General features: G+C 47.5%; 1 protein-coding gene and 1 long non-coding RNA gene across 26 annotated transcripts in view; one reads left to right on the forward strand and one right to left on the reverse strand.

The window, feature by feature from the left end:
• Positions 1–4,878: 4,878 nt before the first annotated feature.
• On the reverse strand, positions 4,879–13,369 carry LOC117202492 (uncharacterized). The gene is made up of 3 exons (XR_004484915.2): positions 13,250–13,369; positions 11,073–11,330; positions 4,879–5,149 (listed from the first exon to the last, which is right to left on the reverse strand). It is a non-coding gene; the product is annotated as an uncharacterized LOC117202492 (long non-coding RNA).
• ZMYND8 (zinc finger MYND-type containing 8) overlaps positions 8,165–15,804 on the forward strand; it is a 126,647-nt gene continuing 119,007 nt past the window's right edge. For 14 of the 25 annotated variants that reach the window (XR_007472283.1, XM_033433859.2, XM_033433865.2 and 11 more), the window contains exon 1: positions 13,385–13,511. Coding sequence is in view for 21 of the 25 variants with exons in the window: in XM_033433859.2 (XP_033289750.1) it covers positions 13,420–13,511 (92 nt within the window). In the remaining 4 variants the exon portion in view is untranslated. Of the gene's footprint in view, positions 8,385–9,046; positions 9,297–9,555; positions 9,926–10,464; positions 10,532–13,384; positions 13,512–13,554; positions 14,262–15,804 lie in introns of those variants that run through there. The other 11 variants (XM_004272950.4, XM_004272952.4, XM_012534155.3 and 8 more) reach the window with 8 other exon arrangements.

A 15,804-nucleotide genomic window follows, 5' to 3' on the forward strand; every position in this document is an offset into this window, starting at 1 on the left:
CTTTAATTCATTTACTGTTCAGTACAACTTTTTGAGATAGGAAGTACTGTTCCTGTTTTAGAGGTAGAGAGCCAGGTGTAGAGAGTTATGGAAATTACTTGGGGTTTTGTCACTAGACAGTGACAGACATAGTCCCAAGGAGCTCAGGTCCTGAGTGTACATGTTCCAGGGGTTTCTCATTTGGGGTAGACTTGGAGATGGTGTGCACAAGGTGTGGATGTGTGAGTATGTGTGGAAGGGTAAAGAGTGTTCTGGAAGATTTTGCATCTGAGTAACGGAAGGATGACAGAGGAAGCAGTGAGCCTGTGTCTCACTTCTCCATGCTCAAGTACTGCAGCCGCACTTGGACTTCTTTTGTTCCTCTGAAACACCAAGCTCCCAAGCTCAGGCCTGCCTCAGGGCCTTTTTATTTGCCGCCAGCTCCACCTGGAAGGCTCCATCTTCTTCAGCAGCTATGTCACAGCCGCACTGGAAGCCTTCCCCCACCTGTCTAAAGCAGACCCCCCCCCATCCTGTCACTTCCCTATACCCTCACCCTGCTTTGTTATTTCTTCATAACATTCATAATTTGATATTTTATGTTATTCATATATCTATTTAATAGCTCATTACCTCTTCTGCTCAGCTGTCAGCTCCTTGAAGACAGGAGCAACAGACAATAGATCTTAGAGGTACAAAAAGGGCTCCCTGCACATTTGTAGACCACCTGGATCTATAGCAAGATGGCTGCCCCGGGGAGAGGTTGGATCTGGGTAGTCAGATTCGGAATCTCCTGTGGCAGCAGATGAAATGACTGCATGAAAAGGTCTCGAGGAAAGAAAAAACGTCTAACATTTCTTGAGCCCGCATGCTGTGCCTGTGTTAAATAATCCTCACAATGTCTCTTAGGCGAGGACTATAATCCCCACTTCACAGACTTGGAACCAGAGGCGCAAAAACATGAAATAACTTGCTCAAGTTCTGTAGGTAGGAAGGGAGGCATCTCGGAATGGACCCCTCTCCCCCAACAGGCTGGCTCTGGAGCCCAGATGAGGAGCATCGTTGGCTAGAAAGACAGAGCGGAGTCTGGAGTTAGAGGTGTCAATGCAGATGGAGAGCTGGTTGCTGGGAGGAGCAGTGGTTTGTAAACTCGGAAATGTCCAGCATCAAACGTTAGCAAGAGGTCAAGTGGACCCAGTACTAACTAGGCTTGTTGAAGTAGATTCTTGGAGGTCAGTGATGACTTTTAAAAAGTTACTGCTCGGGGCTTCCCTGGTGGTGCAGTGGTTGAGAGTCTGCCTGCTGATGCAGGGGACACGGGTGCGTGCCCCGGCCTGGGAAGATCCCACATGCGGCAGAGCGGCTGGGCCCGTGAGCCATGGCCGCTGTGAGCCTGCGCGTCCAGAGCCTGTGCTCTGCAACAGGAGAGGCCACAACAGTGAGAGGCCTGTGTACTGCAAAGAAAAAAAAAAAAAAATTACTGCTCAAAAATAATACAAATATAAAATGAACACGTCAGAGATTTTGTCTCACTCATTATTAATAAGGGTACTTGTAAGGTGTTTTGATCAATTCAAAGGTGGATTCAAAGTACTGCAAGCCTAAGGTAGGAATGCTGAATTTACAAATAGATGCAAAAACTGGCAAAAACTCAGTTCAGTATCCACCAGGCAATAATCAATTGCATTCCAGGGGATTACATTTGCATTTCTATGGAGAAGAGTCATTTGCATAACTATTCATCTTCTACAAGTTACAGAGTTGTAAATAGCTCCAGAACACTGAACGGGTGCAGGTAACCTAATGGGGAAGCTCCCCAAGCTCCACGTTAATCTTTTTTTGCCCATTTCCCAATCTTTCACAATTTTCCTAATATTACATTTATTAATTTTTGAAGAAGTAATATATTCGCATGGCTGAAATTCTAAAGTTATAATGGTGAACACAACATTGTAAATCAACTATACTTCAATTAAGAAAAAAAAGATATGGTGAAGTCTCCTCCCCCCTCCTGACCCCCACACACCCAGGACCCCTTAGAGGCAAACATTGCTAGCAATTTCTTAAGTATGCTTCCGAGAGATTCTGCGCATAATAAGCAAACGTGTTAAGAAAAAGATAGATACACACAGGTTTGTCTGTTTAAGAAAAACAAATGACATTATATTCCTTGTTCTGTTCTTGTGTTTTTTAAACTCAACAATATGTCTTAGAGATTGTTCCATAAAAGGGCTCCCAGATTCTTTTTTTAAGATTAAAAAAAACCGGGAATTCCCTGGTGGTCCAGTGGTTAGGACTCAGCACTTTCACTGCAGTGGCCCGGCTTCAAGCCCTGGTTGAGGAACTAAGATTCCACAAGCCGTGTGGGCTGGCCAAAAAAAAAAAAAACCTGCCAAAAAAAATCATTTATGATTATTTTTATTGCAGTATGGTTGACATACAATATTTTACTAGTTTTAGATGTAAAACACAGTGATTCAGCATTTATATGCATTGTGAATTGATCATCACGGTAAGTCTAGTTACAATTTGTCACCATACAAAGTTATGGCACAATTATTGACTATATTTCCTATGCTGTATGCTACGTCTCTGTGACTTATTTTTATTTCTTATTTTTTTTTACGCGGGCCTCTCACTGTTGTGGCCTCTCCCGTTGTGGAGCACAGGCTCCGGACGCGCAGGCTCAGCGGCCATGGCTCACGAGTCCAGCCGCTCTGCGGCATGTGGGATCTTCCCGGACCGGGGCACGAACCCGTGTCCCCTGCATCGGCAGGCGGACTCTCAACCACTGCGCCACCAGGGAAGCCCTCTGTGACTTATTTTATAAATAGGAGTGTGTACCTCTTAATCCCCTTCACCTGTTTTTCCAACCCCCCATCCCCCCTTCCCTCTGGCAACCACCAGTTTGCTCTCTGTATCTGAGTCTGTTTCTGTTTTGTTTTTTTGTCCCAGATTCTTTTTTCACAGCTGTATAGTATTCTGTTGTGTAGCAGGACCATGTTTATTTAATCACTCCCTTATTATCTTTTTTTTTTGGCTGTGCCATGTGGCATGTGGGGTCTTAGTTCCCTGACCAGGGCACGAACCCGTGTCCCCTGCATCAGCAGGTGGACTCTCAACCACTGCGCCACCAGGGAAGCCCTCTGTGACTTATTTTATAAATAGGAGTGTGTACCTCTTAATCCCCTTCACCTGTTTTTCCAACCCCCCCATCCCCCTTCCCCCTTCCCCCTTCCCCCTTCCCCCTTCCCCCTTCCCCCTTCCCCCTTCCCCCTTCCCCCTTCCCTCTGGCAACCACCAGTTTGCTCTCTGTATCTGAGTCTGTTTCTGTTTTGTTTTTTTTTGTCCCAGATTCTTTTTTCACAGCTGTATAGTATTCTGTTGTGTAGCAGGACCATGTTTATTTAATCACTCCCTTATTATCTTTTTTTTTTGGCCGTGCCATGTGGCATGTGGGGTCTTAGTTCCCTGACCAGGGATCGAACCCGTGGCCCCTGTATTTGAAGCGCAGAGCCTTAACCACTGGACCACCAGGGAAGTCTCTACTCCCTTACTGTTGGCATGGTGATTTCTGAGTAAATAGTTAATTGAAAGGCATTAAGGAGTGGTGAGTAGTGAGGCAGAAGAGACTGGAAGAGAAGTTTTCTTAGTAGAATTGTACTGTTAATAGTTCCTACCTGAGTTTCATCACCTAGCAAATGGGATTGAAATTGATCATCAATTCTAATGGTGCCCACCTTACAGAGTTCTGAAGGTAAAGGGGTTAGTTCACGTAAGTTGCTTCTAACTGTACTTGACACAGTACTTGGAACATGGTAGCTATCAGTATTTATCATTATCCTCCTTGGAGAGTTTTTTTGTTTTTTGTTTTTTTTTAAAACCACAACTTAAAAAAAAAATTTATTTCTTTATTGACTTCTGGCTGCATTGGGTCTTCGTTGGGTTGCGCGGGCTTCTCATTGCAGTGGCTTCTCTTGTTGCGGAGCACGGGCTCTAGGCTCGAGGGCTTTAGTAGTTGTGGCTCTCGGGCTCTAGAACACAGGCTCAGTTGTAGCACACGGGCTTAGTTGCTCCCTGGTATGTGGGATCTTCCCGGACCAGGGCTCGAAGCTGTGTCTCCTGCATTGGCAGGCAGATTCTTAACCACTGCGCCACCCAGGAATCCCAGATCTGACTTGTTTTACAAGGATTCCTGGCTGCCTCTGTGTGTGTGTGTGTGTGTGTGTGTGTGTGTGTGTGCGCGCGCGCGCACACACACACGTTTGCAAGGGCAGAAGCAGGGGACTCAGGTAGGAGAAAGGTGCAACCACCCAGGTGGGAGATGTTTAATTGAGCTCTAATACATATCGGTCACAGTGTTAGACTGAGGGCACAATGGTGAAGGATTCAGACCAGGTTTTGCCTTGTTGAAGGTCTCAGGCTAATGCAGGGTTTCTCAGCCTCAGCCCTGGTGACATTTGGGGCTGGCTAGCTCTCTGCTGTGGGGGCCTGTTCTGTGCACGGTAGGGAATCTAGCAGCATCCCTGATTCTCACCCTCTCGATGCCAGTAGCACCCGCTAACCCCTCCTCCAGATGTGACAACCTAAAATGGCTCCAGACACCGGCACTGGTCTAGTGGGAGACAGAAACAAACATAGCAAATAAATATGTGTGCTTCTTTCCATAATGGTAATTGCTAGGATATAAAAAGAGCAGGTCAGGGGAGGTCCCGAATCTTTTTTTTTTTTTTGGCTGCGCCATGTAGCTCGTGGGATCTGTTCCCAGGCTACAGATCGAATCTGCGCCTCCTGCAGTGGAAACGCGGAGTCTTAACCACTGGACTGCCAGGGGAGTCCCTCTTCTTCCTTTTGATTTGTGTTTTCTTGCGTCACTTACATTTCTTCCCACCCACACTGCCGCCATCTGCTTGATGGTCAAGTACCATCTCCTCCCCTCTTTCCACCTGCCCTTCCTTCCCTCCTTTCTCCATTAGCGTAATCCTGCCAATCCCTCCTAGAAAGAAGAAAAAAACAAAACAAAATAAAAACAAACTTCTAGAGGACATCTCTTCTCCAAGGCAGGGACGAGTCCTAACTGCCTCTTTGTGGCTGTAACATGACTCGGTCAGCTCCGTGCTCTGAAGGTGAGCCCTTCTGTCACCGTGCCCGAAGTTGGCCTGGGTTCCAACTGGCCAAAAGGAAACAAAACAAAACAAGATATTTAAGACACTTCCCGGCCTCAGTCCCGGCCGTTTCACGTAACGGACAGAGAGGCCTGTTGCTCGCTGAAGGCAGATAACTCCAAGTATGCTTATTTTCATAGTCAGCAGAACAGACTATCTTGGGATGCAGCTTGCCGAGGCTGCCGCTCTTGCTGCTGGTCTGGCTGCGGGCCATTTCAGTGGGGCCAGGCCTCGGCCAGTAAGATGCCTGGGGAAGGGAGGCTGGGGTCAGCCCTTTGCTCTCCTTGGAGACCAGCTTTATCGCTGAGACACTCTGTCTGGCTTCCTTCAGACAGATTCTATCCCCAGATTCTCTCTGACTCCTGGAAATATTGAGAGACACGTATTAATCTATTTTTATGAGCTCATGGCTTATTCATATCACCACGGAACCTGCTTATTTAGGCCCTGTGCTGGCTTTGCTATCCAGAGGCACAATGGTCGGATTGTTTTCCTTTCACTGAAGCCAAGGTTTCCCACCTCGGCACAGTGGACGTTTAGATCACATAATTCCTTGCTGGGGGCTGTCCCGTGTGCGGTAGAACGTTTAGCAGCATCCTAGGTCTCTACCCAGTAGGTGCCAATAGCACCTCTCCCCCCCAAGTTGTGACGACCCAAAAGTCTCCAAACATTGCCATCTATCCCCTGGGGGGGCAAAACCACCCCTGGTTGAGAACCACTGATTTCAAGGAATTTTTATATTCCTGATTTTAGAGATGGCAACGTGTCCCCCTCGACATCTTGCTGGAGGTTTGTAGGGAGAGAAGAGCTTTCTCTGGGCCTTTGAATGATCCTGATCTAAAGATCTCCCAGGTTCATCATTCAGTACTTAAAACATTGCTGAAGGAGTCCAACTCCTAAAAGAAAACACAGTTCATGCAGTTGCCGTTAGTAGATTTCAGCCTTGTTTCTGCTCTGCTGGGTTGGGCTTCTCATTTCTTTCTTTAGAGGCAGACAAAAGTACAGGGTTTAGGGATGTGGAGTCGTCGCTGGATTGGAAGTCTGACCTCTGGCACTGGCTTGCTGTGTGACCTTGGGCAGCTCACTTCACCTCTCTGGGCTCAGTACCAGCTCTCTAACAATACTCCCTACCTCATGGAGTCAGTCTGTGTAAAGTGCTGATTTAGCCAGTGCCAGGCACGCAGAAGCTGCTGGGACTACTCTGTGCAGCGGGGGTTCGAGAGGGGCAATCTCTAGATTGAGGCCAGCAGCATTTGGTTTTCTTTATTCCCTGCTTATCAGCCACATTCCATCAAACCCAGGATTGGCCCTTAGTAGGCCTGCCTTGGGCAGCCTTTTTCAATCCGTGTCCCTCCCAGGATTCCATCTGCCACCATACCTTTGTCTCTGTCCCCAGCCGAATTGCTGTTTTCTAGATAACCTCAGACCTACCCGAATGCCAACAGCATTCCTCAAACAGAGCAGAGCTGCCAGAATAAGCCGCCAGCTTCCTGCTCTTTGCCCCAGAAAACATTTCAAGTGATCAAGTGATCAGGGGGAGGGGGAGAGGGAGGGGGAGGATGCTGCAGTTGCTTATGCAACCGGCTTTAATCCGGGGCTAAAATCCAACACGCCAACCAGCGCCGTATTTTATTTCCTCGTGGGCTTGGTCAGGTAGTTGTACACGAGATCCGCCACAAACTCATGCTATTTGTCCTCCCCAAAGCAGCACCAACAGACACAAACAGTATCCCTTATAGGATGGTGGTGCCGGGCCGCTGCCCCGCACTGCCGGGAGGGAGAGCGCGGTCTGATTAACTCTGACCTCCTGTCCCCCGTTTGGTCTCCCCGTACACGGTTCCACCCCCGGGAAGAGGAGGCCCCTCCCTTCTGGTGAGGCCCAGGCCTGTTGTCCTGAATGCTGGACCCCTGTCAGGCCACCGAGTGTCCCTCCCTGCGTCCCGGCCTCCTCAGCCTAAAATTCAGCAACAGCGGCTACAGAATCCTCTGCCTTTTCCTAGAGCCTGGGCCCTGCCCCTGCGGTACAATGTGCTTGCATTCCTGCCTTGCTCCTGTTTGATACAAGTTCCCAGCCAGGAGGAATTTATGTACACACTGTGGGCATCTGTCGTCCACGTGGGGGTGGGCAGGGTGAGCAGGGCCTCAGCTCCACCGTTTTCTTTGTGGCTTCTTTGTGGCAACGAACCGTGTGGGATGAGAAAGCCCACGAGTCCTAATTTTAGGAGGAGAAGGGGAGACTTTATTGGGCCATAGTTTTACCTCCTGGCATATGGCTGTGTCACCTCTGGAAGCTTTCTCCAGCCTCTAAAGAATGGTGTTTTATTTAGCTTCTGTTGTTCCCGCTTGCTGTTTTTAAAAAAAACCTTGCTAATTAAGCACCTTGTCTTTAAAAAAAAAAAAAAGCATCAGCAAGTGAGCACGGATGCTTTAAGATCCTTCTGGATTTGCTTTTTCTTTCTCAGGCTACAGACCCACAACCAAGGCAGCCTGACGGAGGAAACAGGCAAAGACCTCCTAATACTATTGAAATGGGTGGAATTATAAGCAGTTCTGCAACAGTAGTTAATATTTTACTGGGGAGCAGTGCCAGAGAGATGGGGGTGGGGTAGAGCTGTGTGTGAAATAGCTGTTCCACCTGCCTTTGGGGACCCGAAGAAGCCGTTCTCTGTGGAAATAAATTTAAGCAAGAGTCCTTACAAAGCTCATGGGATTTTCTGCCACCGAGGGCCCAGTTTCCCAGGAACATCCTTACAGGGCTGGTTGTGTGGCAGGAAGGTCTAAGCAGTGGGTGTAGGCCTGACTAATAATGGGGGTTCTTGTTCCCTGGCTGAGTTTGACATCTTTCTTTCTCCCTCTGGATTTAAATGGCTTCTCAGCCCGAGAGGCACTGCCTGTGCCCTGGATTCAGAAGGTACACGCCTCCTTGGGAAGCCAAGGCGAGAGACAGCGGCTCTCTCTCTCTCTCTCTCTTTCTGCATCTGCCGGGAGAGCTGCCGCTGGTATTTTTCCACAGGCCTTTTCTGCGCTCTCAGGGCCTAGTTTTTCCCAGCCAGGCCCAGAGTCTGAGAGAGGGTTAATAGGCAGGAAGCTGAAGCCATCACAGACTAATACGGAAGTCAGATTTTTGTTTAACTGACAGGTTTAGCAGGCCTCAGCGCTGGGGGAGGGGGCTGGGAGGGGAAGGGAAGTTTGTAGAGCTAGGCATGTGGCCTGCTAGGAGCGCCTTTGGCTTTTCTTAGGGTAAGGATGGGGAGGGGGGCCCCCTGGCATCCTGGCAGGGAGGCAGGAACCCATTTTGCTTTCCTCTGAGCTCTGGCTGGGGGTGGTGGGGTGACGACAGGTTCGAGTCTGGGCTGGGGCAGGCAAGTGGCTGTCTGGTCTGCTTTGTCCAGGAGGCATTTTGATAATGACGATGCAAACTTGACCACTGGGTTCCCCTCCTCCCCTCTCAGCCCGAGTGCTCTGTCCTCTGGGAAGCCAGGGCTGCCTGGAGTGACTTGGGGGGCTCGCCTGGCCCGTCCGGTTTGCCTCAGAGGCCTGGCTCCAGCTTTTTCTTTCTCTTGCCCCCTGGGCTGTTTTCCCGGGCCTCCCTGCTCTTTGGCTTCACTTCCCCGCCCCCCGCGGCTGGTGGGGAGAACATTCTGCTGGATTGTTCTAGAAAAGAGCCAGCCTTCCTCCCAGCGAGAGGGCCGTTTCCGTGGGGGCAGATGAGGGTGAGCCCTTGCAGCTCACCCCCAAAACTCTCTTGCCTGTGGCCTCTGGGCCTCAGTCTTTGCTGGAGCAGGTCAGGCTGGCTGCACTGGTTTGCTCGTGCCGCGAAATCTAGCCAGGGTGTGGGAGAAGGGCGACTGCGGGCCCCTTTCGTAAGTTTTTCTTGCTGCAAAAGGCCTAGCTTAGCCTGTCTTTTTCTATGCACAGGATGGCTCTTGCTCACCAGAGCCTCACAAAGATAATCGCTCAGGAAGTGTTTCAGCCAATCCGGGGCCGCCTTACACTCCGATTTGCCGGGACAGCCAATCGGGGATGAGCTTTTATTAGGCGGCCAGATCATCAAGCCGAAGTGCCAAACCCTTTTTCTGTGAGAACTAGGAGCCTGTCCTCCATGTTTTATAAGTATTGACATTACACAGTGTTAACAATGCATCCACAGAGGTAAGCTCGACTTTTTAACCATCTTTTCTCCCCCTCCCTCTGAGACATCCGCATTGTGGGCGAGCAGTGTGATTTCTCTGTGGCTGTCTGTGCCACAGTCACCCCTACAGCACTTAGGTTAACTTGGAACTGTTTAGAGAGATTTTTTTTTTTTTTTTTTTTGCTTTCTTGGGTCACATGGCTAAGTAGCCATTAGCCAGAGCTCGGTTTTGCAAACTGGCAAGGGCCTGGCACACCTTTTCTTCCACCAGGACATGGTGTTTCTAGAAGAGTGTGAAGCTAGATCCTGGTATTGCCAAAAAAGAAGCTTTTTTTTTTTTCTCCCCCCTCCTTCCTCTCTCTTTTTCTCTCCCTCTCTCTCTCTTTCTCTGAGCAGTTCCCCCCCCTCCCCCTTGCACTCTTGTCTTCTCTTGTGTCACATGCCTGCTGGGGGAAGAAAATGGAAGGTAAGCAAGCAGGCTCCCTTCCAAGGAGAGCTCATGGCAGACAGCAAAGCAGGCAAGTTCACCTCTCCAAAGAGGTGCTGGGAAGGCTGGACTCAGTTCTGACCAGAGAGGACGTGTGTTTGCAAAAGAACCAAGCCCTCAGCAGAGCAGTGCTAAGGACAGATCCTAGCTCCTGGGGCCTAGGTGGGTGGTGGTGACTCCCCATGGTCTTTTCTCTTCCTACAGGGTTTCTTCACTTGAAACTACATTGTTCAGCCTTTTTTCCTGACTTCTATTGATACAGAGTGTTCTTCTGCAAAGCCAGCCTGCAGCCAGCAAATGTTTCTGAAAGTGTTTTCTAGGCTTTGGAGGAAGTTTTTGGAGTAGGGATGGGGATGGGGGGCGGGGGGGGAGTGTAGGAGGGGGGGTGGGGGAGAGATGTTGGACAACATCCTGCAATAAATCTGAGGAGTCTTTTTTTGAATCCCTTAGTTTTCTCCTCTTGCATGGTTTTCAGTGGACTCATGTATCTTTTCTCCTTGTTTTCATTTTCCTTTCCCTTTTTTTTTTTACATTGTGTCATCCTCTGTCCTCCTGTGTGATAGAGTGCAGAGGAAATAAAATCACGTCTGTGGCTCATGACAGCATTCCATATTCAGTGGTTGGGTTGTGTTGTTGTTGTGTGTGTGTTTTTAATAATCCCGTGTAACTGTTTAAAAAAATTTCCTTTTTGATCAAGTCCCAAATCTGCCAGCCTGTTCTCTCTTCTTAACTGTGGAAAAATGAGACGGTTGCTTGAACATTTGTTGGGTAAGTAAAGCAATCCATTTCTGTGACCATGTATAAAGAGTTTGGCGAACATTTGGGGTCTGTTTGTAACAGGGGGTCTTGGCTCCAGCCGTTGGGGGCTTTTTATGAGCAGGAACCCAAGGAGGGCTTTTTCATAGTGTCTTGATTTTAGGTGACTGTTTGAATCCACTGTTTTTCCTGATAACCTAGGGCTAGGATTGAAGATTATACTTCCTGTTTACCCTCAGGGAAGAAACGTTCAGTTCATTGTGACTTGACTGGAGACCTTGAATTGGGATTGTTTGGATATTAGATAGAAAACTCTGGGTAGGTGATCTGCTTGTGAAATGTAAGGAAACTGCTTGGTCTTAAGAGTCACAGAGCCTTAAACATGGGGGTGGGGAGGAGCTGGGGGTGGTGGTGTGAGTCCTTATGTTTTAAGATACTTACATGTCTGTAAAAATCCCACCCACCACCAAACTTGGTCTTGATTCAGGGCTCATACACAACAGACCCGGCCTTTTTCCAAGCCTGACCCACACATCTGTATGTGCACACTTACCTTTACTTCTGATTTATTTCTCACTTTTTACATTTCTCCCGATCTCTTAAGGCTGCAGCTAGAACTTCAGAGTGAAAAAAGTAGCTTCTTGTTTAGCATTTGCTTCAGCATTTCCCTAGAAGTTCACTGCATAAATTTCCAGCCTGGAGACCAATCCAGCAGGACTGTAAATGCTGGAAGTATATTCGGTTGCTGTGTTATGCCAACTTGATGGAGTCAATAATCTTTCTTCTTTTAAACTGGTGTCCAGCAACCCACCTTTGAGAACCAATTGGAAAAAGGGCTCATTTAATAATGAGGAATGTACCCAATTCTAAGCTGAGAAGTCTTTGCAAGACAGGCCAGCTTCTTAGAGTAAAAGGACAGGCCGTTAATGATGTAACATACTTAGAACTGAGCTGCTTGCCTGCTACTACCCCACACAAGAAAGTTCAGAGGCTTAGCTTTGTTTCTTTGTTCTTATCTCCTGGCTGTAAATGGAAATTACATATTGAGGTTCTTGTGGCCTCCTTGGAAGCAATATCTAATCACAAGACTCCTGCTTTGGTGCTGTCAGTGTTTGCATAATGGTGCATTTGTTGGGCTGGAAGGAAACCTAAGGGCAAGGCATTTGTCCTCCAAAAGCTTGCATTAAAATGGCTCCCACAGGTTTGCAAAGCCAAGATCTGTTTTCACATGTGCAGCCCCAGCAAGTTCTCAGCCCTGGAGCAAGCCAGCCACTTGCCTGTGGTCCTGGGGGCACCACCAAACATGAGTCTGTAAAAGTTAATGGCTCTCAAGGTAGCATTGTTTTCCAGTTTCACTCAGGGGGAAAAAAAATAAATGTCTGCATTGCAGCAGGACTAGCTAGGGACAGCAGTGCAGGCTCACGGTGCAGCCCAATGGGGTTTCTCTCTCCAGCTTTTGAACCAATAGACTTGGAGGAAAGGTTACAGATTGACAATTGCAGTGGCTGGACCGAGAGCGGGCCTTCTGGAAATTTCTACCATCTTTGTTCCTTTTAGGAAAAGCACATCCGTGGAGCTGAAGCGTCTCCCTATGTTCCATGCCTAGGGCATCTCCCCTCCCCCCCCCTTTTTTTACATCAAGGTAGATGGTCCTCTGTCTGCCACGTTTGTAAATTGCAGAGGGAGGAACAGAACATTGGGCTGTTTTCCTTTTTCCTTCTGCCTCTTCAGCCCCCAAAGAGGATGCACAGCTGCAAGGAACAAATGCAGACACACTGGAGCTTTTGATTCCTCTCCTTTTTTTTTTTTTTTTCCCTTGAAGCCCCTCCAGGATGGATTCACTTTCTGCTTTGGGAAATTAAGTGGCATTCCTGTGGGGCAGCAGGAGGAACTGCTTTTATTAGCGCCAGAAAATGGTCAGTGTTCCGGCTGTAACTAGGAATTAATTATATATAATCACTCAGTAAACTTTCTACAGAGTTTTTCTAATTGCTGCTCAGGAACGTGGTTTGCCTTCTGGAGCTGAGTCCAGTTACTTTTATAATTAACAGCTCAAAGATTTGAGTCAGAAGGAAAGAAACAATGGGGCCTCCTGGATTATAAATTAGGGATGAAAACAATAGCTTTTTTTTTTTTCTTTTCCTTTCTTTCTTTCTTGTTACCCCTTTTCTTTTAAACAAAACATTCCCCCTTTTCTTTCCCCGGGAGAACAGTGGGGAAATGGCTTCAGGTCTTAAATAGGAGGGGGGGGAATGAGTCACCATTTCAAAAAGGGGAGGGGGTGACAGCAGCCCAGAAAACCCTGAAGGCAAAGGTAGGTTTTTCTTTTTTTTCCAAAGTCCAGCCACTTCACGTGTGTGATCTCTTTGTTTCTCTTGCCTCCTTTCCCCCCCCCTTCTCTCTCCTGGGCAGAGGCCACAAACATTTTTCAGCTGGGAAGCCCTAGGTCTGGCTTTGCCTCTGGTTTGACCCTGAAAAGAAAGATACGTGCAAAAGTGCCTTGGCCACCGCACAGCCGAGGAGGAGGAAGGGAATCTGTGTAGCAGCCCTGCTCTTGATCTCAAAGGCAGAAACAAGGAAGGATTCACCCTTGGCTTCAGGTTGCTAAGGCTATGGTCGCCCTTCCCCCTCCACCCCACTCTGCTTACTGATAAACAAGCAGGCAGGAGCCATTTCAGCACTGCAGCAAGCTGGGCTGCCAGCCTGTCCCTCGTCATCAAGATTACCTACCTACCGGCCGGCCGGGAGCCAGACGCCCGTCCTTGCCCTGGTGCAGCCTTGGGCACTCTGCCCTCCTTTCTCTCCTGAAGCTCACAGTCACCTTGAAACTCTCCACCCGCAGCACCAGGAGAGTTCTGAGGCCATGCGCAGACCTGTAACAGTAAATTACATTATCCACTATGAGGCTCTTAGCTTGGCCTGTGAAAGCGGGTTTTGCCAAACCCATGGTTAATTTTGAGGGCTCTGTTGGGGGTGGACAAAAATCTAATTTGTGAGTATCCTGCGCCTTGGCTGAGGGCGACGTTTTCCTGTTGTTTCTTCTCTGCAGACTCGGATTATCTTTCCTTGAGGTTAACTGTCTTAGGACTGGCTGGGTGCTTGGTGGCCGTTTTCAGGCTTATTAAACAGCCTTTTTATTTGACTTTGGCCTCAGGCTGGGGTGCAGCCCTTCAGATGCCTGCTGCCCTGGAAGCACTTTTCATTTTCCCTGGCTACTCTTTGGTAGGGATGCAGAGCTGGTTTCTCATCTACTAGAAAGGGGGAATGGGCTTCCTACCCCCCCCCCCACCAGCCTGCACCCTTTTAACAGTTTGGTGGTTTGCACAGACACCTGTCTGTCTGCACTTTATGCCACAGGGCTGCCTAATTCCTCACCTTCCACCCACCTAATTCGAGGGCAAGGGGGCCTCGTTTTAGAGCCTCACGTTGACGGCTCAGGATCTGAAAGGGAAGGGTTTTCCTTAGGAACCTGTGACTTAACAAACTCCCCCTGTCACTGCAGATTTTTTTTTTTTCCAGCTTCTAAACGTTGGGTTGTTGGTGTCCTTTGGTTGAGCTTTTCCTAGTTCTGATATTTAGGAAGGTGGCTTTGAAACTAGCAGGGCTGCTTAAGCAAGAGCTACAGCTATTGAACAAACTGCTACCATTTTAGCTTCAATACAGGAATGAGGCAGTGTTGCCAGACGCCATTTTAAGAATCCTGCATAAATAGCTTAGCTACCGATGACTCTGCCTGTTTTAGGTGAGTGCTTATATAAAGCTGCTAACCATTCCCTCCCCTCCCCCCAATTTTTAAAGAAATTAATTGCAGATTTAGGGCAGCATGGTGTTTTGATTTTAATGTTCACTATTTTGTGATCTAGAAGAGGAAAGATGTTTGTGTCTTGGGGATGAAATATTTCTTACAGCCTGGACCACTTTGGTATTTTGAATGAAAGTAAAAAGCTGAAGGGAAAGTCCTTTTGAACGATTGCATGATTCTTGAATTGCTGTGTGATCATCCTCAGCTGTAGACCCAGACTCTTGTGCATGCTGGTTATATATTCTAGAGGGGTTAGATATTCTTGGTTAACAGTCAAGTAGGGGCACTTGGGGAAAAGAAATATCTGGGCATTGTGTTTTCAGGCAGTTTTGTGTCCAAACTAGATGTTTTCTCTTTTCTCTCTCTCCTGGAAGTGTTGAGGGGATGGGATTCCTGGGAATTTACGGACCAGCCTTGAGTCTTCAGAATTAAAAATCAGAAGGCTTAAAACATCCTGGAGGTGCAGTTCATCTGCAACTTTTAATTGCTCTTTTCCAGTGCATGCAGGTGAAGAAGTAAGCAGAGGTTTTCTTGCTCAGGCATTGGGGGAGAAATCTTTTCTTCTTTCTGGGACGCGATGGGATGGTCTTGGTTGTATGTGCAGGCGGGTGCCTGTTATTTCTTCTTTAATTGCCTGAAATGTATCAGTTTGTGAAATCCAGGGGCAAGTGACTTAGGGGAACCCGTGAGTGCAAGAGGTGACGGGTGGTGGGAACATACAACGTATACAACTAGTAGATGGTGTATTGTCCTGTTGGGGTGAGATTTTTTAGCTAATTTTACCCTTTCCTTTAGCGGGCCCCAGCCTCCCCAGCTGACCTTAAAAAAAAAAAAAAAGTAATGTCAGTTTGAAACAAGGGCTGCTTGTTCCATTGTTTTGGATTTAAATAATTGGGGTTGCTGGAAGCTAGCAGATATGGAAGGAAAAATGCTGTGTATTTTCTAATAGACTTTAATGTGTTAATGAGGAGAGTTCAAAGTCGTTTCTTCAGACGCAGCTGCTTTTTCTTTTTAACAATTATTATTTGACTGTTTTTTTTTTTCCCCTCCAAATGACTGAACAGTTCTTAACCTAAATTGACCAAGATCTGTGGGGCATTCAGACAGGTACAAATCTTTTCTCACCACCACTTTTGATGTAATATTCATAGTTTTTTTTTCTCCCCCTAATAACATACTAGTACTTAACACTAAACCAGAAAAGAAAAAAAATGAGATCAGTGGTGTAGAAAAAAGGAAGTCCCTTTAGATGTGGCTATTCAAAATGACTAATTTTGCATTCTGGTCTTTGCTTTTGTAAATGAAGTTTTAAAAAATTTTTTTCCTCTAGGTGCATAGACATTGCAATTTCCTTTAGTCAAATACAAGTTATTGTGTGTGTGTGTGTGTATGTATGTGTGCATGCATGTGCATGCATGGGTTCCCTTTGAAAGGGTGGCTTGCTGATCTGTGAAAAAGATGGTTTTCTGAAATTGTTGTCCTT

This window comes from Orcinus orca, chromosome 16 (genome assembly GCF_937001465.1).
Source record: "Orcinus orca chromosome 16, mOrcOrc1.1, whole genome shotgun sequence".
Lineage (NCBI taxonomy): Eukaryota > Metazoa > Chordata > Mammalia > Artiodactyla > Delphinidae > Orcinus > Orcinus orca.